The sequence below is a fragment of the Papio anubis genome, chromosome 17, assembly GCF_008728515.1.
Source record: "Papio anubis isolate 15944 chromosome 17, Panubis1.0, whole genome shotgun sequence".
NCBI classification, from domain to species: Eukaryota; Metazoa; Chordata; class Mammalia; order Primates; family Cercopithecidae; genus Papio; species Papio anubis.
Genome location: NC_044992.1, coordinates 72,793,167 through 72,821,010, shown reverse-complemented (window position 1 = coordinate 72,821,010; position 27,844 = coordinate 72,793,167). Strand labels below are relative to the sequence as shown.

At 53.4% G+C, this 27,844-nt stretch overlaps 1 protein-coding gene across 4 annotated transcripts in view; it reads left to right on the top strand.

The window, feature by feature from the left end:
- The first annotated feature begins 5,843 nt into the window (after window positions 1-5,843).
- Window positions 5,844-27,844, top strand: part of CEP131 (centrosomal protein 131) — a 33,941-nt gene continuing 11,940 nt past the window's right edge. For 3 of the 4 annotated variants that reach the window (XM_031657858.1, XM_031657857.1, XM_031657855.1), the window contains exons 1-6: window positions 5,845-6,058; window positions 8,674-8,867; window positions 19,054-19,148; window positions 22,420-22,830; window positions 25,962-26,075; window positions 27,054-27,212. In XM_031657858.1, coding sequence (XP_031513718.1) covers window positions 22,658-22,830; window positions 25,962-26,075; window positions 27,054-27,212 — 446 coding nt within the window. In that variant the 5' untranslated portion in view covers window positions 5,845-6,058; window positions 8,674-8,867; window positions 19,054-19,148; window positions 22,420-22,657. Of the gene's footprint in view, window positions 6,059-8,673; window positions 8,868-19,053; window positions 19,149-22,419; window positions 22,831-25,961; window positions 26,076-27,053; window positions 27,213-27,844 lie in introns of all 4 variants that reach the window. The other variant, XM_031657856.1, reaches the window with a different exon arrangement.

Genomic DNA, 27,844 nt, shown 5'->3' with positions numbered 1-27,844 from the left:
CTAGTATTCCTTTATTCTTCATTTCATGCCTGTGGGGCCTGTAGTCACACTATCACGCTCTTCCGTTCATGCCTGTGGGGCTGTAGTCACACTACCACATTCTTCCTGTCATTCCTAATATGGGTCACTTGTTTTCCCTTTTTCTTGGTCAGGTAGTTTATTAATGTTAGTTTTTTCAAAGAATGAACTTTTGGTTTTATTTTTTTCTACTTCACTAATTTGTTTTTCAGTTTCCTAGTTCACTAATTTCTGTTCTTTATTGTTTTCTTTCTTCTGCTTTGGGCTTATTTTTATTTTCTCAGTTTCTTTTTTTTTTTTTTTTTTTTTGAGACAGAGTCTCGTTCTGTCGCCAGGGTGGAGTGCAGTGGCACAATCTCGGCTCACTGCAACCTCCGCCTCCCGGGTTCCAGTGATTCCCCTGCCTCAGCCTCCTAAGTAGCAGGGATTACAGGTGCCCACCACCATGCCAGGTTAATTTTTTTTATTTTAGTAGAGATGGGGTTTCAGCATGTTAGCCAGGATGGTCTCGATCTCCTGACCTCATGACCCACCCGCCTCGGCCTCCCAAAGTGCTGGGATTATAGGCGTGAGCCACCGCGCCTGGCCTATTTTTTCAGTTTTTTAAGGTGGAAGCTTAGATTATTTATTCGTGACCTTTATTTTCTAATGTGAGCATTGTAATGCTATAAATAGTTCCTGTGAACACTACTTTGGCTGCATCCTGTGAATTTTGGTACGTTTACATTTTTATTTAGCTCTAAACATTTTAAAATTTATCTTGAGACTTCCTTTTTGTCCAATGGTTTATTTTAAAGCATATTACGATTTAATTCTGATATAGTCAGAGAGCATATTTTGTATGATTTCTGTTATATTGTTTAAAGATTTCAAGCCTAGGCAACATAGCAAGACCCCATTTCTACCAAAAAAAAAAAAAAAAAAAAATTAGCCAGGCATGGTCCCGCTACCCAGGTGGCTGAGGCAGGAGGATTGCTTGAACTCCACAGGTCAAGGCTGCAGTGAGCCATGATTGTGCCATTGCACTCTAGCTCTATCACCTAGTGCAGTGGTGCAATCACGGCTCACTGCAGTCTCAACCTCCTGAGTTCAAGCAATCCTAAGCAATCCTCATGCCTCAGTCACCACACATGTTTTTTTGTTTTTGTTTTCTGTGTTTTTTTGGTAGAGACAGGGCTCTTGCTGTGTTGCCCACGCTGGTCTCCAACTCCTGGCCTCCTGCAATTCTCCCACCTCAGCCTCCCAAAGTATCAGGATGACAGGCATGAGCTGCTGTGCCTGGCCTCACACTTTTGTTAAGGATTTCAAACTTTTGTTAAAGTTTGTTTTATGGCCAAGAATATAGTTTATCTTGGTGGATGTTCCGTGTACACTTGGTCTAGAAAACTAGAGATCAATATCCTTTGGGAATACAGATGCAAAATTCCTCAAGAAAACAACAAAATGAATCCAATAATATATGAAAAGTGTAATACATCGCTCTTAAGTGGACTATATCCCAGGAATGCAAGGCTGTTTCAACCTATGAAAATCAGTGTAATTCAATCCATCGTATTAACTAATAGTTAACTCATGTTCATTTTATGCAGAAAAAGCAAGAAACAAAATAAATTCAGCATTCACTCATGACCCCAAAACACTCCCAAATTTGACAAGCTAGAAATGTAAGAGATCTTTTGCATGGCAAGGGGCTTCTGCAAAACCCCTCAGCTGACATCGTGCTCAATGCTGAAGGACTAATGTTTTTCCCCTGCGATTGGAAAGAAGGCCATGGTGTGCACTCTAACCATTTCTGTTCAGCATTACACTGAAGCCCTGGTCGGTTCAATAAAGCAAGAAAAAACAAGACAGGCACATTAGAAAGGAAGAAATAAAACCTACTGTTCACAGAAAACAGGACTGTAGAAAATCCCATGAAATCTACCAAAAACTTCCTAAGAAGTGAGTTTAGCAAAGATGCAGGCTCCAGGGTAAATACACTAAGATCAATTACACTTTTGTAATAGCAATAAACAATGGGACATTAAAGCATAAAAAACTACCATTTGTAATGGCACTCCAAAAATGAAATAATTAGGTGTAAATTAGAAAGATATATGTAGGATATGTATGCTGAAAACTACAAAATACTGATGAAAGAAATCAATGAAGATCCAAATCAGTGGAGAGATATACCATGTTCATCAGTTATGGTGTCAATTCTTCCCAAATTACAGGTCTACAGATTTAGATAGTGACAAGTTGAAACTAAAATTTATAAGAAGACTCAAAAGAATTGGAATAGCCAAGGTAATTTGGAAAAAGAAGAACAAAGGACTGAAAACCTGATTTCAAGGTTTACTATAGGCCAGGTGCAGTGGCTTACATCTGTAATTCCAGCACTTTGGGAGGCGAAGGTGGGAGAATTGCTTGAGCCTAGGAATTTGAGACTAGCCTGGGCAATAGGTGAGACCCCCATCTCTGCAAAAAGAAAAAGGAAAAAAAAGGCACACTAATCAAGTGGTATTGGTGAAAAGGTAGAAACACAGATCAATGGACTAGCATATTGTTCAGAATAGACCATATGGTCAATTGCACTGCTACAAACATGTAAAGGTTCTTTTTGAAAATTTTTTGCATATGGAGACTTAATGAAGAAAGAGCAGCCTTTCAACAGATGGTACTGGAACAACTGGGCCTCCATATGCAAAATAGAAAAATAGAACCTTGGCCCATACCTCACACCTTACATAAAATTTAAACTGAATCATAGACCTAAATATGAAAGCTAAAACCATAAAACTTCTAGAGGAAAACAGAGGAGAAAATATTGTCTCTGGATTAGGCAATGCCATCATATATAAGATATAAAAAGCACAAATAATAAAAAGTTGGACTTTATTAAATTTAAAAACATCTCTTTGGGCCAGGTGTGGTGGCTCACACCTGTAAGCCCAGCACTTTGGGAGGCCGAGGTCGGAGGATCACTTGAGGTCAAGAGTTCAAAACTAGCCTGGCCAACATGGCAAAACCCTGTCTCTACTAAAAATACAAAAGTTAGCATGGTGGTGCAAGTCCCCGCTACTTGGGAGGCTGAGGCAGGAGAGTAGATTGAACCCAGGAGGCAGAGGTTGCAGTGAGCCAAGATCATGCCACTGTACTCCAGTCTGGGTGACAGAGGAAGACTCCATCTCAAAAACAAAACAAAATAAAACAAACTTCTCTTTGAATGACACAGTTAAGAAAATGGAAAGAAGCCACAGACTGGGGGAATTTATTTGCAAATCACATATCTCATGAAAGACATATAAAGACCATTTGAAGAACACTGAGAAGTAAAAAATAAACCACCCCAAATTTCAAAGACGGCAAATGATTTGAACAGATACTTCACTAAAGAAGATACATGAATACCTCACACAGAAGCACATGAATAGATAGATTGTCAACATCGTTAGTTTTCAGGCAAAGGCAATTTATAAAATATTGGATCTCATTACATACCTATTAATATGACTTAAACACATAAAACCAGGCTGGGCGCTGTGGCTCACACCTGTAATCCCAGCAATTTGGGACACTGAGGCAGGCAGATCATGAGGTCAGGAGATTGAGACCATCCTGGCTAACACAGCAAAACCCCTTCTCTACTAAAAAAAAAAAAAAATTAGCCGGGCGTGGTGGCAGGTGCCTATAGTCCCAGCTACTCGGGAGGCTGAGGCAGGAGAATGGTGTGAACCCTGGAGGCAGAGTTTTCAGTGAGCCAAGATCACATCACTGCACTCCAGCCTGGGCAACAAGCAAGACTCTGTCTCAAAAATAAATACATTAATTAAATAAAAACAAATAAATAAGTAAATGAATAAAACCAAACCCTGACAATACCAAGAGCCAAGGAGCAACTGCAGCGCCTGTGGCGCTGGTGGGAGTGTAGAGCTGTATAACTTCTTTGGAAAACAGCTTAGTAGGTCGGTGCGGTGGCTCATGCCTGTAATCCCAGCACTTTGGGAGGCCGAGGCGGGTGGATCACCTGAGGTCAGCAGTTCAGAAGACCAGCCTGGCCAATATGATGAAACCCTGTCTCTACTAAAAATACAAAAATTAGCCCGGCATGGTGGTGTGTGCCTGTAATCCCAGCTACTCAGGAGGCTGAGGCAGGAGAATCGCTTGAGTCCAGGAAGCGGAGGTTGGAGTGAGCCAACATCATGCCATTGCACTCCAGCCTGGGCGACAGAGTGAGACTCCATCTCGAAAAAGAAAAGAAAAGAAATGAAAAAATAGCTTGGCAGTTTCCTTTTTTTTTCTTTCCTTTTTTTCTTTTTTTTTTTTTTTTGAGACAGAGTCTTGCTCTGTCCCTCAGGCTGGAGTGCAGTGGTGATCTCCGCTCACTGCAATCTCCACCTCCCAGGTTCAAGCGATTCTCCTGCCTCACCCTCCCGGGTAGCTGGGCAGGTGGACGCCACCAGGAACTGGTAATTTTTTTGGATTTTTACTAGAGACGGCTTTTTGCCATGTTGGCTAGGCTGGTCTCGAAATCCTGACCTCAGGTGATCCGCCCACCTCAGCCTCGCAAGGTTCTAGAATTACAGGCGTGACCCACCGCTCCCGGCCGGCAGTTTCTTATAAACTATCATATGATCCAGCAACCCCACTGCTGGGTATTTACACAAGAGAAATGAAAAGTTGTGTCCACACAGAAGCCGATGAGTGAATGTTTATGGCAGCGTCGTTCATACTTGCCAAGCACCAGGAACAATCTCTGCGTCCTTCATTTGATGAATAAAATAAGCAAATGTGGTTGACACTGGTTACAGGATGCCACTCAGCAATAAACAGGAACCAGCATGAATCTCAAAATGGAAGTGGTAGAAGCCAGACCCACAGGCTACGCGCTGCGTGACATCCCTTTTGTGTAACATTCTGGAAAAGGCCGCCTCTAGGGATGGAGAACAGAGAGAACTGAGCAGCCGCCACCAGCGGTCAGCAGGTGCGGGATCCGGAGGGAGAATGTTCTGTAACTAAGTTACACAACTCCATTGCGCACCAAAAAATGTGGATTTTACTGTATATAAATTAAACTTTTTTATTTTATAGAGCACTGGACTTTTTAAAAAGCGGGGGCAGGGGAGACCGGTGTGCTGTGACTTTTAGGGGAAGGATGGCTTCCCTGGAGAGGACCCGGGCGGGATCCCCAGGGCTTCCGGAGGGAGGGGAGTCACAGAGCTGCTACGCACGGGGCGCAGCGTTAAAACTTTGGAGAAGGAAGAAAAACAACAAAGCAGAGCGAAGGGAAGGAGGTCAGGGAGGTTAGCAAGGCGCCCACACGCCCTCGCGGTCGTAGTGGGTAAGGAGGGGAGGCGCGCACGCGGGTGGGGACAGGGCGGCCTAGGACAGCAGGGGAGCCCGGGGCCGCGGGAGTGCAGCGGCCTGGGGGAGTCGGGAGCGAAGCCGGGTCCCGGGGCTCCTCGTGCCCTCCCTGGTGTCTCCTTCCCAGGCCCTGCGTGCCCCGCCCACACCTGCCTTTCCCCGCCCACATCTGCCACGCCCCACTCGCCCGTCACACCCCCACTTCACGCCCCGCCCACAACCACTGGGCCCCCGGCCAGCTCCGCCCGCCGCCCTCGGCCCCCCGCCCCCTACATGACCCTCCCCTTTCCAGCCTCGTCCAATCGGCCGCCCGCCGCCGTCGCGTCCCTCAGCTATCCGCCGCTCCTCCCACGCTTGAACTTCGCGAAGGACAGCCGAGCGGCCCAATGAGTTCCCGGGACGGCCTGAGCGGGAGCGTGAAGGGCCAATCCGGAGTCGGCGCGCGCAGGAAAGGCGGGCCAGCGCGACGGGCTGGGGAGGCGGTGCCAGGCTGGTTGCTAGCTGCCGCCGCCGCTCACCCCGGGCCCCCGGCCGCTTCATTGTCACCGGGCCTCTGGGCAGTGTTGGGGCGGCGGGGCGCCAGGTCGCCGACCCGAGCTTTGGGCGCGACTGGTTCCGCATCCCTCCCCGCCGGCCGAATCTGCAGGCCCCGCGCGCCAGGCCGGCTTCGCGGCCGCGCCCCCAGCCCGCGCAGGTGAGGGGGCCCGGGCAAGGGATGGGGTTGCAGGGCGCGCGGAGGTTGGGGGGGTCCGGAGCCCGCGCAGGTGGGAGGTCCTGGTCAAGTGATGAAGTGATGGGGATCCGGGGCACGCATAGGTGAGGGGGGATCTGGTGCCCGCGCAATTGAGGGAGGGGTCCGGGGGAAGTGAGGGGAGGGGGATCCAGGGTGCCCACAGGTGAGGAGGGTCCGGGGCCCGCGCAGGTGAGGAGAGGCTCGTGCCTGAGGGTGTGGGTCCCCACCTCCACCCCCTCCACCTCCCTCCACTGCCCTCCGGTCCCCAGGACAACATGGAGTCCAGTCCTGGCATCTCTGGCCCGGCTGCCTTAAGCCCTAGGGGGACTGGGGAGATGGGAGCTGCCCCGTGGACAAGTGGAGGGCTCTGCTCTGCGCATGGGCTCTGGTCTCGCTGTCCAGGGTCAGGGTCAGGGTCAGGGTCAACCCACCCTGGGGACCACGTCTGGGCTCTGGTCATCACTCCCCGCCCCTTCAGGTCCTGGGAGGGACACAGTTTTATCCAAGATGTAGTGGCCTCCCAGGCCTCCCTTCTTCTGGCCTGGAGGTTTCCGTGGAGAGGCCGTGTTCGCCATCCCAGAGCCGCTTGCGTGTGGGGCTGGGAGAGCAGAGCCCTGGGCTCCAGGGTCTTGCATGGGTCCAGCCAAGGGTGGACAGTGCCCTGCAGGAGGAGGGTGTTAAGTTCCATCCGCACAATCAGAAGTGCATAACTGAGGACTTGGGCCTGGTCAGTGGCAGGGTCAGCCTCTAGGGGGTAGGGGTATCCACCTCTCCGTGGAAGGGACCTTGGGGGACCTGCTGTGGGGTGCTGGGCTGAAGGAAGCCCAGGGTGACCTCGGGCGATAGGTTGGGTGCCTGCTGGCCCACTGGAGGCCGCCGTGGCAGGGAGGTAATTCTCAACGTTGGTCCCTGGCACCAGCCTCTCCCGTTCATCTACTGGTTCAGCTGAGCGCCTTCCCCTGCGGGTGCTGGGGTTGCACTGGAGCCAACTGTGTACAGCCACAGGAAGGGAGTCAGAGCCGGATGGGGAGTGAAGAGTGATGGGTGCTCAGGGAAGGCCTCTGAGTGCAGGGAGGGAGTGTCCTGAGACCTAGAGGCAGGGGACTGGCCGGGGCCAAGCTGGCTGAGTTTGAGGAGCACCAGGGAGGCAGTGTTGGCTAAAGCCACAACAAAGGGGCACAGCAGGGGAGCTGATGAGGTCACCGAGAATACAGGGTCAGATCTTGCAGGAGCTGGATGTGAGGTTTTTATTCTCTGTGCCTAGGAAGCTGTTGCAGGGTTTTTGGTAGGGGCACATGCACGAGCTGAGACCCATTCAGAAAGATCAGCTGAGGTGCCGTGTGGGGATGGGCTGGGGGCTGGCAGTATTTGCTCTGAGAAGTTCCAAAGTAAGGAAGCCAGCATCCCCAGGCTTATCCCCTCTATCGTCAGAACACCCGTCCCCTGCTGGAATAACACGTTATCCAGTGAGTGCTCGCCAGTGCGGCCTTGAGGCCTTGAGACCAGCATCTCGTCTGGACCTCACAAAACCACCGCCACTTTTTTTTTTTTGGAGTCTCGCTCTGTTGCCCAGGCTGGAGTGCAGTGGCATGATCTTGGCTCACTGCAAACTCCGCCTGCCTGGTACAAGCATTCCCCTGCCTCAGCCTCCCGAGTAGCTGGGATTATAGGTGCCCGCCACCACGCCCAGTTAATTTTTTGAATTTTTTAGTAGAGGTGAGGTTTCACCATGTTGCTTAGGCTGGTCTTGAACTCCTGAGCTCAGGCAGTCCGCCCGCCTTGGCCTCCCAAAGTGTTGGGATTACAGGAGTGAGCTGCTGTGCCCTGCCAACACGCAACCCGTTTTTAAAATGTGTATTTTACAGAGATGGGCGCGGTGGCTCATGCCCGTAATCCCAGCACTTTGGGAGGCCGAGGCAGGTGAATGACTTGAGGTCAGGAGTTCGAGACCAGCCTGTTCAACATGGCAAAACCCCGTCTCTACTGAAAATACAAAAATTAGCCAGGTGTGGTGTTGGGCACCTGTAATCCCAGCTGCTTGGGAGGCTGAGGCAGGAGAATCGCTTGAACCTGGGAGGCAGAGGTGGCAGTGAGCCGAGATTGCACCACTGCACTCCAGCCTAGGTGACAAGAACGATATTCCATTTCAAAAAAAAAAAAAAAATCAAATGTCCGTTTTACAGAAGAGACTGGGGCTCGGGCAGTGACTTTCTCAGAATCACGGTGTGGGGTAGATGGCAGAACCTGGCTCACATCGACAGTGGCCTGTGGTCCAGGCTCCCTCTGGGGTGCTGCTGGCTTGTTCCCACCCACGGGCCTTGCCTTCGCTGCCCACCTGTCCATCGTCTGGGGCCCTCCTGGACGTTGGGCTCAGAACAGCTCCCTCGTGTTCCTGTCGAGGAGCCTGCCACCGGCCAGAGGGCTACATAGGTTGTGACAGGCCTTCCTGGGAAGCTTGGTGGCCAGTGGAGCTGGGTGTCCTGGGCCGGCTGAGGCTGGGCTGGAGGCGGTGGGTGCAGGGGACTGTAGTTCCCCCACCCACGGTATCTCATTGCAGCTCTTGCTTCCCCGCTCAGGACCTGCCTCGTCTGCCATGAAAGGCACCCGGGCCATCGGCAGCGCCCCGGAGCGCAGCCCAGCAGGTGTGGACCTGAGTCTGACAGGTCTCCCTCCGCCTGTGTCCCGGCGCCCTGGCAGCGCCGCCACCACCAAGCCCATCGTCCGCTCTGTCTCCGTGGTCACAGGCAGTGAGCAGAAGAGGAAGGCGCTGGTGAGTACTGCAGCCTGGAGGTCCGGGCCCCTGCCTCCTGGAGGGCTGTTGTTCGGTTGGCATCTGACCCCTGGGTCCAGCTCCACATGTGAACAAGTACCTCACATCTGGACATGTTGGAGCCTTGTGGCTATTCCGGGGGCAGGTAGGACTTGAGTCTTAGAGGCATGGACGCTGAATCACTAGAAGGTCAAGCCAGAGCCTGGATTCTTTCAGCACCAGCCCCAGGCCTCCTGTGCCACCGCCCTTTGGATTCGTTTGAATCTTCAAGAAATGGGGTTGGTTCGGCTCGGTGGCTCACACCTGTAATCCTAGCACTTTGGGAGGCCAAGGCAGGCGAATCACCTGAGGTCGGCAGTTCAAGACCAACCTGACCAAGATGGTGAAACTCCGTCTCTACTAAAGATATAAAAAAAAATTAGCCGGGCATGGTGGCGCGTGCCTGTAATCCCAGCTACTCCGGAGGCCAAGGCAGGAGATTTGCTTGAACCTGGGAGGCAGAGGTTGTGGTGAGCCGAGATCGAGCCATTGCACTCCAGCCTGGCAACAGAGTGAGACGCCATATCAAAAAAAAAAAAAAAAAAAAAAGAAAGAAAGAAATGGGGTTGACCTGGGGGGAGGGTGATGAGCTCCTGGAGGTCTTGGAGAAACCTAGACGGGTGTGTGGGTGTGTGGGCAGCAAGACAGCTGTGGGAGCTTCGGGATGAGAACTGCCTTTCCTGCCCACCTCTGGGAGTGGGGAGGAGGGTGACCGGTTCCCAGATGGGGGCTGTGAGAGGCAGGCCAGGCCTGCTGCACCCTAGTAGGTGTCTGCCAGGCCCAGTCTTCAGAGCAAGGGAAGAATCGAGCGGCTCTGTAGGGGTTGGGGCAGAGCCTGACCAGAGTCTCGCCTGAGCTTCCGGAACAGCAAGGGCCTGGGGGCCTCGGCTTCGATGAGGCAGCAGGTCTGGGGCTCCCTGCCTGAGGTCCCTGCAGGGCAACACAGCAGGGCAGAGAGAAGGCTCGTGGGGTCTGGAGGGCAGTCGAGGCTTCCCACAGGAACCCCTGGTGTGTCCAGGCCAGGGTTCCACTGTGAATAAAAGGCTTGGACCTCCCCCTCCTTGAAAAAGTTATTCCTGTGTCTGCCCTAAGCTAGAGGTGGGCAGGGTGGGGCCCGCCAGATGCCTAGCCGAGTTCCAGGGTAAGGGCAACCGGGCCAGTAGCTGGCCCTTGGACCAAGCAGGTTCCCAAAGGCTGGGGTCGGCAGTGGGGGACCCAGGATGTCCTGATGTGTCAGTGTGGCCAGCAGGTTGTCTCAAGATTTGGTGCGTCTCTAGACATTTACAGACATAAGCTGTAAAAATAAAAGTATACTGCACTGTTTTAGCAGAGGGGTAACCAACCTGGGCTAGAGCCATCTCTGAGCCCTCTGCCTCTCCTGTCCGCATCCCTGCTCCTGTGTCACTGACCCCCTCACCCACCTGCCTTGGCCCCTCCGTTTCTAAAGCCCAAGGTTCATGGCACATGGGGCAGGGAAGACGCTCTTGAAATCGCAGATCCGGGCTGGGCGAGGTGGCTCACGCCTGTGATCCCAGCACTTTGGGAGGCTGAGGCGGGCAGATCACCTGAGGTCAGGAGTTTAAGACCAGCCTGGCCAAAATGGTGAAACCCTGTCTCTACTGAAAATACACAGATTAGCTGGGCGTGGTGGCGTGCACCCTTAATCCCAGCTACTAGGGAGACTGAGACAGGAGAGTTGCTTGAACCCGGGAGGCGGAGGCTGCAGTGAGCCGAGATCACGCCACTACACTCCAGCCGGGGTGAAAGAGCCAGGCTCTGTCTCAAAAAAGAAAGAAAGAAAGAAAGAAATCGCAGCTCTGTTGTTGTGTGGAGACAATGTTGTAAAAGTTTCCGGGTTTTCTAGTAGATGGTCATTCGGCGGCATGGACAGGCTGTATCCACGGCCGACCCGGGCACCTAACCACACTCCCAGCCTTTCTGCTGAGAATTGTTCTGTTGCTGAATAGAGGTTCAAAGCCACAGCGAGCACTAATCATATTGATCCCTCCTTTCCTGGGCTGGCACCATCGCCCGCTCCTGCAGTGTTGAGTGGCGACTGCTGACAGTCCCCTCGTTCATGGAATGTTCCAGCTGTTCACTTCAATTCTTTGAGCCCCTCACTCGATCCAAGACGCCCCACCCCTGCATGCCTGTCTGCCTTCTGTCGGGCACATGGTGGGAGCTCAGGAACTGCTGGTGGAAGAGGGACCCCCGCCAGTGTGTGACGTGGCGTCAGGGGTTTCTGTTGTGCCCGGTCCCCGTCCTCTCGGCCACCTGTCCTGCTACCACTCAGTTTCATTGGGATTCCTGGAGAGCGTTTATTTTGGCCAGGCATGGCATCACACCTGTACCAGGCGGCATGCGATTCTCTTCCTCCTGGTGTTTGTGGGTGGGGTAGGGTGCTGTCCCCTGGCTCGGAGACCTTCTCAGTGGCCATTGGCCTGGGGTTTCCACTCTACCCCTTGTCTCTAAAGATCTTCCTGGGTCCAGGGCCTGCTGTCCCGGGATTCCCCATCCAGGATGTAACTGCAGTTCCTGCCAGTCTTCTGGCTCAAGAAATGTCGGTGCCAGACTGTAGAGGGTCCCTCTTCCTTGCTCAAGCTGTATGCCCGCCTGATCCTCTAGCCCCCTAGGTCATTATTCTCTCTGATTCCCTTCCCCGTAAAGAAAAGAGATCTTTAAATCCCAAGAGCACAAGCTCACTGGGGAACAGACATCACTGCACACATGTCACGGCCATGGGGGCCGCCTGCCCCTCCCTGGGCGATGATGCCCCCTCCTTCTTGCAGGTGGAGTTTAGGGTTTTTGGTCCGTGACTGGATTTACCATCTGAGATTGAGTGGCCTTTCCACCGTGGTGTCCGTCAGTGAGCGGAAGCCCCTTTGCCCCTCCCCTGACATCCCTCTTGGAGGCTGTGAAACTGTCCCCAGGAAAATCGAGACAAGATGAAGGGCCCCTGTAATCCATGGCCCTGATGCAATGACTGGTGCCATTGGTGGGATGATTTCAAAACTCCGACCTGTGTTTTTTGAATAGGTCATTCACATGCACCGTTTGGGAAAAGGGAGCTCATTGAGCAGCGAGCCTGTCCTGCCCGACCTTGTGGGCCTCTCCTAGGCGGCCGCCGTTCCGCTTCTCCTGCACCCGCCCTTGCTCTGGGCACACAGGCATCAGTGATGCTGGAGATATATTGGAACAAGTGCCGTATCAGTCAGCTGCATGGGGCTCCTGCATTCTCTTTTTTTTTTTCTTTTTAAGACAGGGGCTTGCTCTGTCGCCCAGGCTGGAGTGCAGTGGGGCAACCACAGCTTACTGCAGCCTCCACCTCCTGGACACAAGTGATCCTCTCACCTCAGCATCCTGAGCAGCATGGATTACAGGTGCTCACCACCCTGCCCAGCTCATTTTTTAATGTCTTTTTTTTTTTTTTGAGACAGGCTTTTGCTCTTTTTGTCCAGGCTGGAGTACATTGCTGAGATCTCGTCTCGCTGCAGCCTCCGCCTCCTGAGTTCAAGGGATTCTCCTCCCTCAGCTTCCCAAGTAGCTGGGATTACAGGCGTGCGCCACCATGCCTGGCTAATTTTGTATTTTTAGTAGAGATGGGGTTTTGCCATGTTGGTCAGGCTGGTCTTGAACTCCTGACCTTAGGTGATCCTCCCACCTCAGCCTCCCAAAGTGCTGGGATTACAGGTATGAGCCACCGCACCTGGCCCTGCTCCCGCTTTCTTTACGTTGTTTTGTAGCAGCTGACAACAGTTCATCAGATGATGCACCAGAACTTCACCCAGGGGTCCTCTGGATTTTCCTTGTCATAGTACCAAGAGTGGCGCAGCAAATACCCTTGTGTCTGTGCCATTTTGCATACATGTCAATATGCCTGCAGAATAAATCCTAAAGGATAATTATTGGGTCAGAGCATAAGTCCATTTCAAATTTTGAAAGGGGGCCAGGTGCAGTGGCTCATGCCTGTAATCCCAGCACTTTGGGAGGCCAAGGCGGGCAGATCGCTTGAGGTCAGGAGTTCGAGACCAGCCTGGCCAACATGGTGAAACCTCGTCTGTACTAAAAATACAAAAATTAGCCAGACGTGGTAGTGGGCGCCTGTGATCCCAGCTACACAGGAGGCTGAGGCATGAGAACTGATTGAACCCGGAAGCTGGAGGTTGCAGTGAGCCAAGATTGCACCACCACACTCTAGCCTGGGTGACAGCGAGACTCCATTTCAAAAATAAATAAATAAATAAAATAAATTTGAAAGGGGGCTGGGAGTGGTGGCCAATATCTGTAATCCCAGCACTTTGCATGGCTGAGATGAGAGGATCACTTGAGGCCAGGAGTTTGAGACCAGCCTGGGCAACATAGTGAGACCCCTGTCTCTTCAAAAAGATCAAAAAATTAGCAGAGTGTGGTGGTGCATGCCTGTAGTCCCAGCAACATGGGAGGCTGGGGCAGGAGGATGGCTTGAGCCCAGAAAGTTTGAGGCTGTAGTGAGCTATGGTCGCGCCACTGCACTCCAGCCTGGGTGACAGAGCGAGACTCCGTCTCAAAACAAAATTTTTTTTGATAGGCATTGCCAAGTTCCCCTCCATAAAGATCGTTGCCCCAAGTCACACTTGCGTGACAGGTGCCACGGTGCCTGCTCCCTCGTGCTCTGCCTGGCACACATGCAGCACACTTTTTGGTCTTTACAGGTTCAATAGGTAACAAAAGATATCTGACTGTACTACTTTTTAGTTTTTTACTCTTTACTTTTTATTTTGTTTTTTTCTTTTTCTTTTTTGAGATGAAGTTTCACTCTTGTACCCCAGGCTGGAGTGCAATGGTGCGATCTCGGCTCACAGCAAATCTCCATCTCCTGGATTCAAGTAATTCTCCTGCCTCAGTCCCCAGAGTAGCTGGGATTACAGGCGTGCACCACCACGCCCGGCTGATTTTTGTATTTTTAGTAGAGACAGGATTTCACTATGTTGGCCAGGCTGGTCTCAAACTCCTGACCTCAAGTGATCCGCCCGCCTCGGCCTCCCAAAGTGCTGGGATTACAGGCGTGAGCCACTGGCGTGACTGCAATTTTTAAAAATAAAGCTTTTATGTTAGTATAATTTTAAATGTATAGAAAACTTGGAAAGTGCAGGGTGTTCCCCTATACCCCACCCAGTCTCCGCTATTTGAATATCTTACATTATGATGGGACTTGTGTACAATTGACAAGTCATTATTGATAAATCACTGACTTGGCCGGGCGCGGTGGCTCAAGCCTGTAATCCCAGCACTTTGGGAGGCGAGATGGGGATCAGAATCCAGGAAGATAGGGCCATCACAGCTAGCTGCAGTGAAAACCCGTCTCTACTAAAAATAACAAAAACTAGCTGAAGTGATGTGGCGGGCATGTAGTCCCAACTGCCGGAAGGCAGGCAGGAAGAAATGGCGTGAACCAGGGGCCCGGGCTTGCAGTGAGAGAAAGCTGAGATCACGACCTACACTCCCAGCCTGTGACTGGCTGGAACTCCGTCTCAAAAAAAAAAAAAAAAAAATCACTGACTAAAGTCCACACACTTTATTTGTATTTTTGCAGTTTTTACCCGTTGTCCTTTTCTGTCCCAGGATCCCACATGATTTTTAGGCTGTGGGTCTCAGGCTCGTTTGGGCTGTGAGTTTCTCAGACTCTCCTTGTTTTTAATGACCTTCGAGTTTTGGGGAGAGCTGGTCAGGGATTTTACAGAATGGCCCCTGTTGGACTTGCCTAATACTTTTCTCGTGATCAGACCATGGGGTGGTTTTAGGAGGAAGACCACAGAGGTAAAGTGCTCTTCTCACCCCATCCTGTCTGGGGTCCACATTGTCCATGTGACCTCTCACTGGTGGTGCTGCTGGCCTTGGTCCCCTGGCCAAGGTGGAGGGTCAGGCTTCCCTGTGAAGTGGCCCGTCCCCTGTGTTCTCTGGCAGGAAGTCGCTTTGCTGAGCCCACACGGAAGGGGTGGGGAGTTTCGCTCGCCCTCCTTTAGAGAAGAGCATCTATACAAGTTATTTGGAATTCTTCTACACAGGAGATTTGTCTGTTCACCCTCATTTGTAATTTTTTTTTTTTTTTTTGAGACAACGTCTCACTCTGTTGCCCAGGCTGGAGTGCAGTGGCATAATCTCGGCTCACTGCAACCTCTGCCTCCTGGGTTCAAGCGATTTTCCTGTCTCAGCCTCCTGAGTACCTGGGTCTACAGGTGCACGCCACCACACCTGGCTAATTTTTGTATTTTAGTAGAGATGGGGGTTTCACCATGTTGTCCAGGCTGGTCTCAAACTCCTGACCTCAAGTGATCTGCCTGCCTCAGCCTCCCAAAGTGCTGGGATTACAGTTGTGAGCCACCGCACCTGGCCCCACTTATTAATTTTTTCAATTGTTTATTATAGTGGACTCATGGATATTTATTTACACTTCGAGTTATTATTCAATACTAGTTGGTTTATTTTGTTGCTCTCATTGTCGCCGCTTTGGCCACTGGGAACTTCAGGTGGCTCTTGCATCCCTGTGTCATTGCCCATCACTTTGTCTTGTGAGCACGTCCTTATTTCTGGCCCTATAAACTGCTCCAGCCTCATCTTGTCTCTTTCCTTGTCCAGTCCTAGAATCAGCCATTTCTGCAAGAAGCCCCGGTTCTTTTTCTTGGAGAGTGGTCTTAGCAGGCCACGGTCTGGGAGCTGGGTGTGCTGTTTTTGGTCTTCTAAGCCAACAGAGCAAGGAAGCGTGTAGTGTATGTCAGCTGGTGTGTAATATACTCACTGTCTATACATAGTAACCATTGGTGTCCTGGGTCATACTGATGTCTCTACCTCTAGTGGCGCCTCTTGCCCCCCTGCACTTGCTGATTGTAACCTCCCCTCCAGCAGTGAGGATGTGGCCCCATCGTCTGCTGTCCCTGGTTTAGCTCCCGTGTGTGTGTAAGGTGTGTAAGGTGGTGTCACAGTGAATAACCCAAACCCCATGGGAAGAACACCACCAGTGCTGTGCCATGCTCTGGGACAGCCCCTCTGCACGGGCCCCACTCCTGCCCAGGGCTACTCGGGACAGCCTCTCTGCCTCTAGGCTGACGGGCCCCACTCCTGCCCAGGGCTACTCGGACAGCACCTTGCCCTCCACCTCTGATTGTATTTCTAACTTACCATCTCCTGTGAGTGAGGCTGAACATCTTTGATTTTCTTTTTCTTTTTTTTTGAGATGGAGTCTTGCTCTGTTGTCCAGACTGGAGTGCAGTCGCGCAATCTTGGCTTACTGCAACCTCCGCCTCCCAGTCCAAGCGATTCTCCTGCCTCAGCCTCCTGAGTAGCTGGGATTACAGGTGCTTGCCACCATGCCTGGCTAATTTTTGTATTTTTTTTTGTATTTTTTTTTTTTTTTTAGTAGAGACGAGGTTTCACCATGGTGGCCAGGCTGGTCTGGAACTCCCAACCTCAGATTATCTACCCACCTTGACCTCTCAAAGTGCTGGGATTACAGGCACGAGCCACTGCACCCAGACACATCTTTTTCTTTTTTTTTTTTTTTGAGGCCCAGTCTTGCTCTGTTGCCCAGGCTGGAGTGCAGTGGCTGGATCTCAGCTGCTGCAAGCTCCGCCTCAGGATTGCCATTCCTCCTGCCTCAGCCTCCTGAGTAGCTGGGACAGGTGCGCCACCATGTCTGTGGCTAATTTTTAATTTTTGCTTAGAGATGGGATTTCACCATGTTGCCCAGGCTGGAGCTTGAACTACTGGGATCAAGTGATTCACCGCCTTGGCCTCCTAAAGTGTTGGGATTGAAGGCGTGAGCCACCACGCCCTGTACAAATCACATATTTAGACCCTCAGGCTGGCCCAAGGCCCCTGGTAAGCAAAAGACACTTTCTTCAAGATGGAGACATTGCGGGGCTTGGGAGTCCGTCTCGGGGTGGAGGGGCTTGCAGGCCCTGTGGCTCGTGGTGGCTTCTGCCTGCTGCCCCTTCTGCCTCTCAGCCCCTCCAGCAGCCTCCAGGTCACCAAGCCTGTGCTCCAGCACCTGGTCAGTCACTCTCCTCACTGAGGCCTTTTCAGGGTCCCTTTTTGGGCACCACTGCTGTCCGATGGGAGGCTGCTCAGGCTTCCCAGAGGCATCTTGTTTCCCAGAGGATGGAAGCCTCCATGGGGCCCTTCCTCCTGCTATTGTGCTCCGCACCCCTGCCTTCTGACCTCCCGAACACCTTTCCAGTAGCTTTGGACTCGGGAGCACAGCCCAGGAGGGATTGAATGAGAGAATTGCGGGGCCTCTGCAGCCCCAGTGTGGAGAACAAGCTGGCCCGGGCTGCGTCTTTTATTGGAGTGTTAGCTATCCCCGATAGTCACTGTCTGTAGCCTGGTCTGGAAGGTGTGACCAAGCCTTGGAAAGAGTGGTAGCGCCCGTGCTGCGTGGGATTTCCACCCAGTTACTCTGGCGGCCTCTGCCTGGCTTCCTTTAGCGGCTCTGCTGCCGTGAGCTGGGCTCCCTGCCTGCCCTTGCTGTTCAGCTATTTTTTAGACCACGGTTTCCACAATATGGAGAAATGCCAGTAACAAATGATTGGGTGTCCTGGTGGGATCTGTGAAGTGGCTGCTTTCGTGGTGGGATCCGTGTGGCTGCTTTTCGTGGTGGGATCCGTGTGTGGCTGCTTCGTGGTGGGATCCGTGTGTGGCTGCTTTTAAGTGGTGGGATCCGTGTGTGGCTGCTGATGGTGGGATCCGTGTGTGGCTGCTTTCGTGGTGGGATCCGTGTGTGGCTGCTTTCGTGGTGGGATCTGTGTGTAGCTGCTTTCCTGGAGCTTTTTTTTTTTTTTTTTTTTTGGTCTTTTTTTGGTTGGGTTGTTTGTTTTCAGCTTAAGGATTCAGATTTAAAAATAAATCTGAAAGTTCATAGGTCTCTTTTCCTGGGAAACTGGAGACCCAAGGTCCCATCCTGTGGTGGCGTGGGCACCTGGCCAGGATCGATGTCACTGGTGGCTGTGGCATCCAGTGGCATCTGGTAGTGTTCCCCAGGCCGTTTCCCACTGGACTGTGAGCCCTTTCCCTTGAAATGTATGATTTGGAAGATTTTTGTATTTTTCGTTTTGTTTTGTTTTCTGACAGAGTCTCGCTCTGTCTCCAGGCTGAAGTGTCGTGGTGCGATCTCAGCTCACTGCAACCTCCGCCTCTCAGGTTTAAGCAATTCCCCTGCCTCAGCCTGCTGAGTAGCTGGGACTACAGGCGCCCGCCACCACGCCCAGCTAATTTTTGTATTTTTAGTAGAGATGGAGTTTCACTGTGTTAGCCAGGATGGTCTCGAACCCCTGACCTCGTGATCCACCTGCCTCAGCCTCCCAAAGTGCTGGGATTACAGGCGGGAACCACTGCACCCGACAGTCTCCATCTCTTGACCTCGTAATCCACCCACCCTGGCCTCCCAAAGTGCTGGGATTACAGGCGTGAGCTACCACATCCAGCCGATTTGGAGGGTTTTTAAGCCTACGGGAAAGTCAGGGAGTGTAGCGTAAGGTACCCCCGAGTGCCACTTCCTCGAGCGCCGCTTCCCCAAGTGCTGCTTCTCCGAGCGCTCTGATCCTCGCTTAGCGTCTGCTGCGCAGCCTTCCCTTCATCCCCTGTGCCCCTCCGCCCCTTTCCACGGACCTGGAATCACCGAGCCGTTGGCTGCACTCACTCCCAGGTCCTATGGCGCTTGGTCGCGGTTGCGTCTCCTTAGTCCTCATCGCAACCCCACAGAGTCGCTCCGGGTGCCCTCCCTGCTGACGGAGGAGACCGTGGGCTGAAGGGTCCCCAGGGGTTCTCTTCTCATCCACGGAAGGTGGGAGCTCGCGGTTCCTGGGAGCTGGTGGGTGACAGCGGTGACAGTGAGCAGCTCCCTTCCTGCCCTCCCTTTGCCAGGAGTGAAGGGCTCCTGCTTGATGCGGGGCCGGGGAGGCTCTTAGAGGTCAGGCCTCAGCCCCCCTCCCGCTGCCCTGCTGTCTAGCACTCCTGCCCCTCTGACCACCCACTGCCTTTGGGGCCACCTGGGCCACCTGTACCCCTAGGGCCACCCCTCTGTTCTCTGACTGCGTTTCTCCAAAGCAGGCGGAGGCTGAGCGAACTGGTGAGTGAGCATTTGCTGCTTAATTAACTGTTTTCTCCCTTTTCGCAGGAGGCCACAGGGCCTGGGGGCTCCCGGGCCATCAACAACCTTAGAAGATCCAACAGCACCACACAGGTCAGCCAGCCTCGGAGCGGCTCCCCCAGGTAACCCCCAAAGCCCTTGGATAACCCTGGCCCCCTCTGGGGACCTCAGGTGCCCCGCAGCCTTCTCCTCCTTGCCTCTGCTCTGCCCTTCCTCCAGCCTCCTGGGTCCCGGGCCCTTGCTGGCTAGCGAGGCCTGGAGTGACCTCACGGGCCAGCTTCGTGTCCCAGGCCTCCTCTCGCATGGGGTGGGAGGCCCGAGGCAGACACTCTCCTGCACGCATCCCTCCTTTCCTCCTGGCTGTCCCTGCGGCTTCTGAGACCCTGCCTGAGGGCTCTGCTGAAACCCTTCCCACCTGCCCTCTGAATGTCAAAAGCTGTCATTTGCAAGAGAGGGCAGCACTGTGACCCTTCTGAACACCCCACACCTTGAGCCCCTGTTCCCACCTTTGCCCACTTAAACTCTGCCGCTGTCTCTTGTGGCCTCCAAAGCAGCGGGCTGGGGAGGAGCTGCCTCAATGGCCCCAGTGGGGGTGTTGTGGGGAGTGGAGCCGGTGGTGGCCAGCAGCCTTCAGGAGGGACATCCTGTAGCCCAGAGTGGTAGGCGAGGCCCTGGCACCACCTCCCACCAGGCATTGTCCCCAAGCAAGCAGGGTGCTCCCGTGGGCCGTGGATCTAATGAAGGCTGAGTTCTGGGCCACCAGCGGCCCTGGGTGGCCCCTTCCTGGGAAGACCAAGAACAGCGGCCACCACGCCGCGTCCAGCACAGCCTCCAGGAGCCGCTCTCAGCTCAGGAACTGGCTTCATGGAGTCCCACCAAGCAAGGGACTGCCAAGGACAGCTGGTGTGTGTGTGGGTGGGTGTGTGTGGTGTGTGGGTGTGTGGGTGTGTGTGGTGAGTGTGGTGTGTGTGGTGTGTGGTTCGTGAGTGGTGCATGTGTGGTGTGTATGTATGGGGTGTGGTGTGTGTTTATGTATGGGGTGTGTGGTGTGTGTGGTGTATGGTGTGTGTGTGTGGGGGTGGGTGTGTGTGGTTTGTGTGTTATGTGGTGGTGTCTGTGGTATGTGTGGTGTCTGTGGTGTGTGTGGCATGTGTGGTTTGTGGTGTGTGGTTTGTGTGTGGTGTGGTTTATGTGGTATGGGGCATGTGTGTGGTCTATGTGTGGTGTGTGTGTGGTGTGTATGGTATGTGGTGTGTGGTGTGTGTGTGGTGTGTGGTGTGTATGGGATGTGTGTGTGGTGTGTGTGTTATGTGGTATGTGTGGTATGTGTGGTGTCTGTGTGTGGGGTATGTGTGTGGTGTATATGGTTTGCGGTGTGTGTGTGGTGCGTGTGTGTGGTGTATGTAGTATGTGGTATGTGTGTGGTCTATGTGTGGTGTGTCTGCGTGGTGTGTGTGTGGTGTGTATGGTATGTGGTGTGTGGTGTGTGTGGTGTGTATAGTATGTGGTATGTGGTGTGTGTGTAGTGTGTGTATGTGGTGTGTGGTGTGTGTGTGGTGTGTATGGTGTGTGTGTGGTGTTATGTGGTGTGTGTGGTGTGTGTGGTGTGTGTATGTGTGTGGTGTGGTGTGTGTGAGTGTGGCAGCATGTGGTATTGTTATTGTGAATTATTGTATGGTGTATGTGTGTGTGGTGTATGGTGTGTGTATGGTGTGTGGTGTGTGTGTTGTGGTGTGTGTGGTGTGTGTATGTGTGGTGTGTGATGTGCAGCGTGTTACGTGGTGTATGTAGTGTATGTGTGTGGTGTGTGTGTGGTGTGTTATGTGTGTTATGTGGTGTGTGTGGTGTGTGTGGTGTGTTACGTGTGTTATGTGGTATTATTATTGAGTTGTGTATGTGGTTATTATTGTGTGTGGGTGTGTATGTGTGTGTGTGGTGTGTGTGTGTGTGTGTGGTGTGTTGTGTGTGTGGTGTGTGGTATGCGGCGTGTTACATGGTGTATGTAGTGTATGTGTGTGTGGTGTGTGTGGTGTGTATGGTGTGTGTGGTGTGTATGTGTGTGGTGTGTGTATGTGTGTATGGTGTGTGGTGTGTGTGTGTGGTGTGTGGTGTATGCGGCATGGTACGTGGTGTATGTAGTGTATGTGTGTGGTGTGTGTGTGTGTGGTGTGTGTGGTGTGTGTGGTGTGTATGGTGTGTGTGTGGTGTGTATGTGTGTGGTGTGTGTATGTGTGTATGGTGTGTAGTTATTATTTGTATTATTGTGGTGTGATTATCACGGCATGATGCATTGGTGTATGTAGTGTGTGTGTGGTGTGTTACGTGTGTTATGTGTGTGTGGTGTGTGTGGTGTGTGTGGTGTGTTACGTGTGTTACGTGTGTTATGTGGTGTGTGGTGTGTATGTGTGTGGTGTGTTTGTGTGTGTGGTGTGTTGTGTGTGTGTGTGGTATGCGGCATGTTACATGGTGTATATAGTGTATGTGTGTGGTGTGTATGGTATGTGTGTGGTGTGTATGTGTGTGTGTGGTGTGTTGTGTGTGTGGTGTGTGGTGTACGGCATGTTACGTGGTGTATGTAGTGTATGTGTGTGGTGTGTATGGTGTGTGTGGGTGTGTATGGTGTGTGTGTGGTATGTATGTGTGTGTGGTGTGTTGTGTGTATGGTGTGTGGTGTTGTGTGTATGGTGTGTGGTGTGTGGCGTGTTACGTGGTGTATGTAATAAATGTGTGTGGTGTGTGGTGTGGTGTGTGTTGTGTCACCACCCTCAGCCAGGCCACGGTTTTGATCCCAACTGATGAGTTGTGTTTGGTGCCGCTGTGGCCTCCCCGGGGCAGGGTGGCGGTGGGGATGGGCCACCAGCCCGTGCCTTGCAGCTGTGCTTCCCCTTCCGCTCTGAGCAGCAGCGTGTGTGGCTCCTTGTTCCCAGGGAAGAGGGTGGCAGCAGAGGCAGCCACGGTATTTAAGGCCCTCGGTGGGCAGCTGGGTGTGCAGGCTCACACCTGCAATCCCAGCACTCTGGGTGGCCCATGTGAGAGGATCTCTTGAGCCCAGGAGTTCGAGACCAGCCTGCGCAACACAGCCAAAACCCTGTCTCTACTAACATTTAAAAAAAAAAAAAAAAAAAAAAAGAAAAAACAAGTAAGTCCCTTGTCTCCAGAAGCTGTGATCAGTGTGACTGATGAAGCTCCCAGGGGCTTCTGACAGAAACGCCCAGCTCCACTGAGGAACCCTGGCCAGGCACGGTGTTCAGATCGGGGCTTTGGGCCTGGAAACAGAGTTGCTGCTTGTCCCTTGGCCCGTCTGTCCTCGCAGGACCTGCCTGGTCTGTGTGCCTAGCATCGGCTTCCTGGCTGGTGACTCTTTCCTTGTGTGCCGCCTTCTCTCTGACGCAGGCCAGCGGAGCCCACGGACTTCCTGACACTCTTCGAGGGTAGTCCCAGTGGGAAAAAGAGGCCGGCCAGCCTGAGCACAGCCCCCAGCGAGAAGGGAGCCACCTGGAACGTCCTGGTAAGGTGGTGCGTGCGGCCGCGCGTCCTGGTCTCTGCGATGGGATTGTGGCCTGGTTCCTAATTTGTTTTCACTGCCTTTGCAAAAGGGCACTGCAGGGAGGGTGTCGAGCTTACATCTCACATGGCAGACCCTGGGATATCCACCTGCCTGTGTGGGAAGTCAGGGGCTCCTCCCGTTTGTGGGAGAGGCAAGGAAGGGACGGGGTGGCTGGGTGTGTGCGGGCGGTGTCACGGGCTGAACTGTCTAACAGAATGCACCGTGGCCCTGGCCCCCAACTTCACTGCTAACAACAGGTACGACCTGTGCAGGTGCCCACGACATGCACCGATGGGAGGCTCCTGGAGTGGAAACTGTGTGTGTCTTTGTCTTGTTTATGGCTGGTTCAGGGTGCTTTGGAATGAATGAATGAATGAGTGAGTGAGTGAAAGAATGGCTTTCATTCCCAAGGGCACAGGCAGGAGGCTGCCAGGTGGCGTCTTGCACATAAGGGGCTCTTGGCCCAGGCTTTGCTCTTACAGCGTTTCAGGCCATGGGGAGGCTCACATGGGGCTGAGAGGGTGGGGTCTGGGGAGGGACTTTGGCCGAGGAGGTTTGTAGGGGGCCTAGGGAAGCCCCAAAATAAATGGACTCCAGGCAGCTGCCTCTGAGCCTTGAAGGAGAGTGTGGGCTCCTTGGGCTAGGCCTCAGAGGACCCATGAGTGGAAGGGATTGGGGACACATTTTTCCTCTGGCATTTAGAGTCTTTGCCAAAGGAATAGTCTCAGGGGAGAGACGGTGTGGTTATTCACCAGGGTTGGCACAGGAAGAATTCTTGCCTTTTTTTTTTTTCTTTTTTTTTTGAGACGAAGTCTTGCTCTGTCACCGGGCTGGAGTGCAGTGGCGCAATCTCGGCTCACTCCAACTTCTGACTTCCTGGTTCAAGCGATTCTCCAGCCTCAGCCTCCCAGTAGCTGAGATTATAGGCACGTGCCACCATGCCCAACTAATTTTTGTATTTTTTTTAGTAGAAACAGGGTTTCACCATGTTCCCTGGGATGGTCTTGATCTCCTGACCTCATGATCCACCCACCTTGGCCTCCCAAAGTGCTGGGATTACAGGCGTCGCACCCAGCCCAATTCTTGCTTTTTAATTTATTTTTAAGTTAGAGACAGGTTCTCATCTGTCACCCTGACTGGCGTCCACGATCATAGCTCACTGCAGCCTCTACCTCCTGGGCTCAAGCCTTTGGAGTAGCTGGGACAACAGGTGCACACCACCACTCCTAGCTAATTTTTAAATTTGTTGTAGAGATGAAGTCTCACTGTGTTGCCCAGGCTGGTCTCAAACTCCTGGGCTCAAGCAATCCTCCCTCCTCGGCCTCCCCCAAAGCCCTGGGATTACAGGTGTGAGCCCCCACACCTGGCCCGAAAATTTACCTTAGTATTATCAGAGTTACATGTGCATACACAGCCAAATGTCAAACAGCACCATAGCCAAAATGTGGTGCCCCTCCCTTCCCAACACTGCTGCCTCTCCTACCCACCCCCCGCCACTCCTGCCCCTTTATTTGATGAGCCTGTCCGGATTTCGACCGATTTGTTTTTCCTGGACCGACTTTGAGAGATTTGACGGACGATTGTTCCCGACGAGGTTCTTCCCGACGATCTTGTTCTTCCGACCGGACGACCTTTTATTGTTCCCTTCCGACTTCCGACTTTGTTCTTCCCGACCTTGTTGTTCTTCCCGACGACCTGTTCTTCCCGACGACCTCTTGTCTTCCATCTCTGTTCCTCGTCTGCCTTTGCTTTTCAAGCTATATATTTCTCCTGGTGTTTTTGTTTGTTTTTTGTTTTTGAGACGAAGTCTCGCTCTGTCCCCCAAGCTGGAGTGCAGTGGCATGTGATCTCGGCTCACTGCAACCTCTGCTTCCTGGGTTCCAGCAATTCTCCTACCTCAACCTCCTGGGTAGCTGGGACTACAGGTGTGCGCCACCACGCCCACTAATTTTTGTATTTTTAGTAGAGAAGGGGTTTTACAATGTTGGCCAGGATGGTTTTGAACTCCTGACCTCATGATCCGCACCCCTTGGCCTCCCAAAGTGCTGGGATTACAGGCGTGAGCCACCACCCCGGCCATCTAGTCTTCTTGAAAACATTTATGAATACATGACATGCTGCTCATTCCGGAGCAGCTCAGACTCAGTCCTGGTAGGAATATTCACACCACCCAAGTTGGCAAATGAGCCCCGCTCTGAGAACCAGCTGTTGAACATTTGTGAGTGCAGGCTGGTGCCAGGTGCAGGCCAGGCTGGTGCCGGGCGTGGGCTGGTGCCCAGTGCGGGCCGGTGCAGGTGCGGGCTGGTGCCGGGTACAGGCTGGTGCCAAGCACAGGTTTCATGCTTGCCCTCATTCCCATCACATTCTGTTGGTTTGGTTTTGGGCCTCTGACGTGTTGGTCTTTGTCCAGATGTCTTGGTGGTTCTTGTTAAAAGGGAGGTCCTGGGAGTTAGCTGGAAGCCTGTCGCCTGGCGGCTTCACCTCTCTGGGGCACTTGCGCAGAAAGCAGGGCATTGTCGGGTATCCCCACCTACTAGTGTCTGTGGGACTCTTCTCGCAGGCTGAGTCTCTCCAGAGACAAACCCCTAGCCCGCCCCAGGGTTCGAATCCTGGCTGCCTGGTTGCACTGCTGGGGAGGAGTGGCGGCATCTGTCCTGGGTGAATCACCCACTTCTGTCCTACCCACAGGGCCAGTTGGGGAGGGCAGGGTGAATGCTAGCGGCTCAAGTGAGGAAGGGGCTTTGCCAAGCAGCCAGATTGTCCCCTTTGCCTCAGAGCCTGTCCATGCCTGTGGGAGAACCGCGTGCCTCCCTGGGGGTATGGGACCTGCCAGCTGCTCGCCCTCCCTCCCCACAATGCCTAGACCCTCCCTTGCATCCCAGTTGCTCTCTGCTGGCCCTTCTGTTTCTAATCCTCCGGGTCTGCAGATGCCCGTTTCCTGCAGAGTCTCCCCGTGCCTCTTGTCAGCTTCGGTATCGGTCCTGGCCCCGCTCCTTCCTGTGGGTCTGTGGAGGGGCAGAGGCAGAGCGTGGCTTCCATCCATTGTGTGGGATGGGGCTTCGCTTCTGTGAGTCTGCTCTGGAAGCCGATTGTGCGCTGCTGGCCTGAGCGGCTCCCCCTGTCTTGGGCACATCCGGCGTTCATGCCTTGATTCTATCCCCTGCCCCGCGGGAGCCCCTAGGTTGAGCTTTCCTATCCTGGGAAGGGCCCCATCATCAGGGCGCAGGCTGTGGAAGGGGCCTGGGGACACCGGACGACGCTGCCGCCAGAACGTGGCAAGCACTGAAGGCCTCTGTCCCCGCCCAGCCCATGTTGCGAGTGTGGCTCTGAGATCTCAGGTGTCCCCTCTGGAGGCCTGACCATTCCTGTCTCTCTTCCGGCCTGGCAGGAGCAACAAGGGAGCCATGGGCAACTGCGTCACCACCATGGTGCACAACCGCTACACCCCCTTGGAGAGGGCACCCCCGCTCAAGAGCTCCAACCAGACTGCCCCCTCCCTCAAGTAAGGTCTTCCGGGGAGGCCGCGGGGCTGCGGGGTCCGACCTCGGCCAGGGCACGCGGTCAGTGCACATAAAACCGCGTGGAGCAGCCGCGAGCCGGGCTCCCGTCCGAGTCCGCCACCCTCTGCTGTCCTTGGGTCGGCAGCTTCCCACAGACAGAAAACAACCCAGATGTGGTGGCACAGGGAGGTCTGGGGCTCACCCTGGGGTAGGGCCCCCAGGAGGAAGCCAGGGATTGTCCAGAGCCCAGAAGGCATCACAGCGGTGGTGGGCTGAGCGGAGCAGAGGAGCCCCCAAGTCCACCACCGCACAGTCTTGCTGGGATTGGGGATGGCCTTGGGGTCTCTCAAGTGTCCCTCAGGCTCTGGACTCCTGTGACTTTTGGGAACTTTCTCAATGGAATTTTTTTTTTTTGAGACGGAGTTTCGTTCTTCTTGCCCAGGCTGGAATGCAATGGTGTGATCTTGGCTGATTGCAAACTCCGCCTCCCAGGTTCAAGCGATTCTCCTGCCTCAGCCTTCTGAGTAGCTGGGAGTACAGGTGCCCGCCACCATGCCCGGCTAATTTTTTTGTATTTTTAGTAGAGACAGGTTTTCACCATGTTGGCCAGGCTGGTCTCGAACTTCTGACCTCAGGTGATCTGCCTGCCTTGGCCTCCCAGAGTGCTGGGATTACAGGTGTGGGCCACCACACCCAGCCTCCCAATGTAACTTTAGTGAGAACTTTTTAAATGCAAAGAGCTCGTTATCCTGGGTACCAGTGAGTGGGACCTTGTCAGGGCACAGGTGGTCCAGAGGCCAGGAGGTGGCACGGGAGAGCTGGCCTCGCACCTGCCACTGTCCCCCTCTGCCCTGGTGGCCGGCCTGCCAGCACCCCTTCCAGGCTCAGTCCTGGGACTGCCGGGAGCAGGCACCTGCGGCCTGTGGGCAGAGCCGTTCCCCTGGGTGGTGAGACGAGGTCGTTTGCTTCTTTCCTGTCAGCAACATCATCAAGGCAGCCACCTGCGAGGGCAGCGAGAGCAGTGGCTTCGGGAAGCCACCAAAGAATGTCTCCAGTGCCAGCCACTTGGCCCGGAACAACGCTGGGGGCACCACGGGCCTGCCCAGACGGAAGGAGGTGACAGAGGAGGAGGCTGAGAGGTGACCGTTCTTGGGGCGGTGGGGAGCCTGAGGCCAGAACACAGGGGTGGGCAGGCGTCAGGGTCTTGGGGGCTCACACCTCTGAGGATAGAAATTTGCATTCAATAGTTGTTTTAAAATATTGAGACTGAGCAGATTCCATGTGGCATGATTTTGTTTACATAAAACACCAAGCAAAGGCAAGTTCATCAGAGCAAGTAGAAGGCAGGTGTAGGGGTGGCAGAGAGGGCTCCTCCAGGGGCAGTGGAACATTCCAGAACTGCACTGTGCTGATGGTCACACAACTCTAGATTTGCTAAAAATCATTGACTTGTACACTGAAAATGAGTAGATTTTGTAGTATGGAAATTGTACCTCAGTAAAACTGTTACTTAAAACAATATTAAAGGCAAAGAAGATACAGAACTGAAAAAAGCCAACAACACCCAAAGCTCAAGGGGCTGTGGCAGAGCCTCCTGTGACGCTGACTGTTGCGGGCTGTGTCCCTGCCCCTTGCCCCTGGGGAGCTGGAGGGGCTGTGGGCGGAGCCTCCTGTGACGCTGACTGCTGGGGGCTGTGTCCCTGCCCCTTGCCCCTGGGGAGCTGGAGGGGGTGTGGGCAGAGCCTCCTGTGACCATGATGGTTGTTCCTGG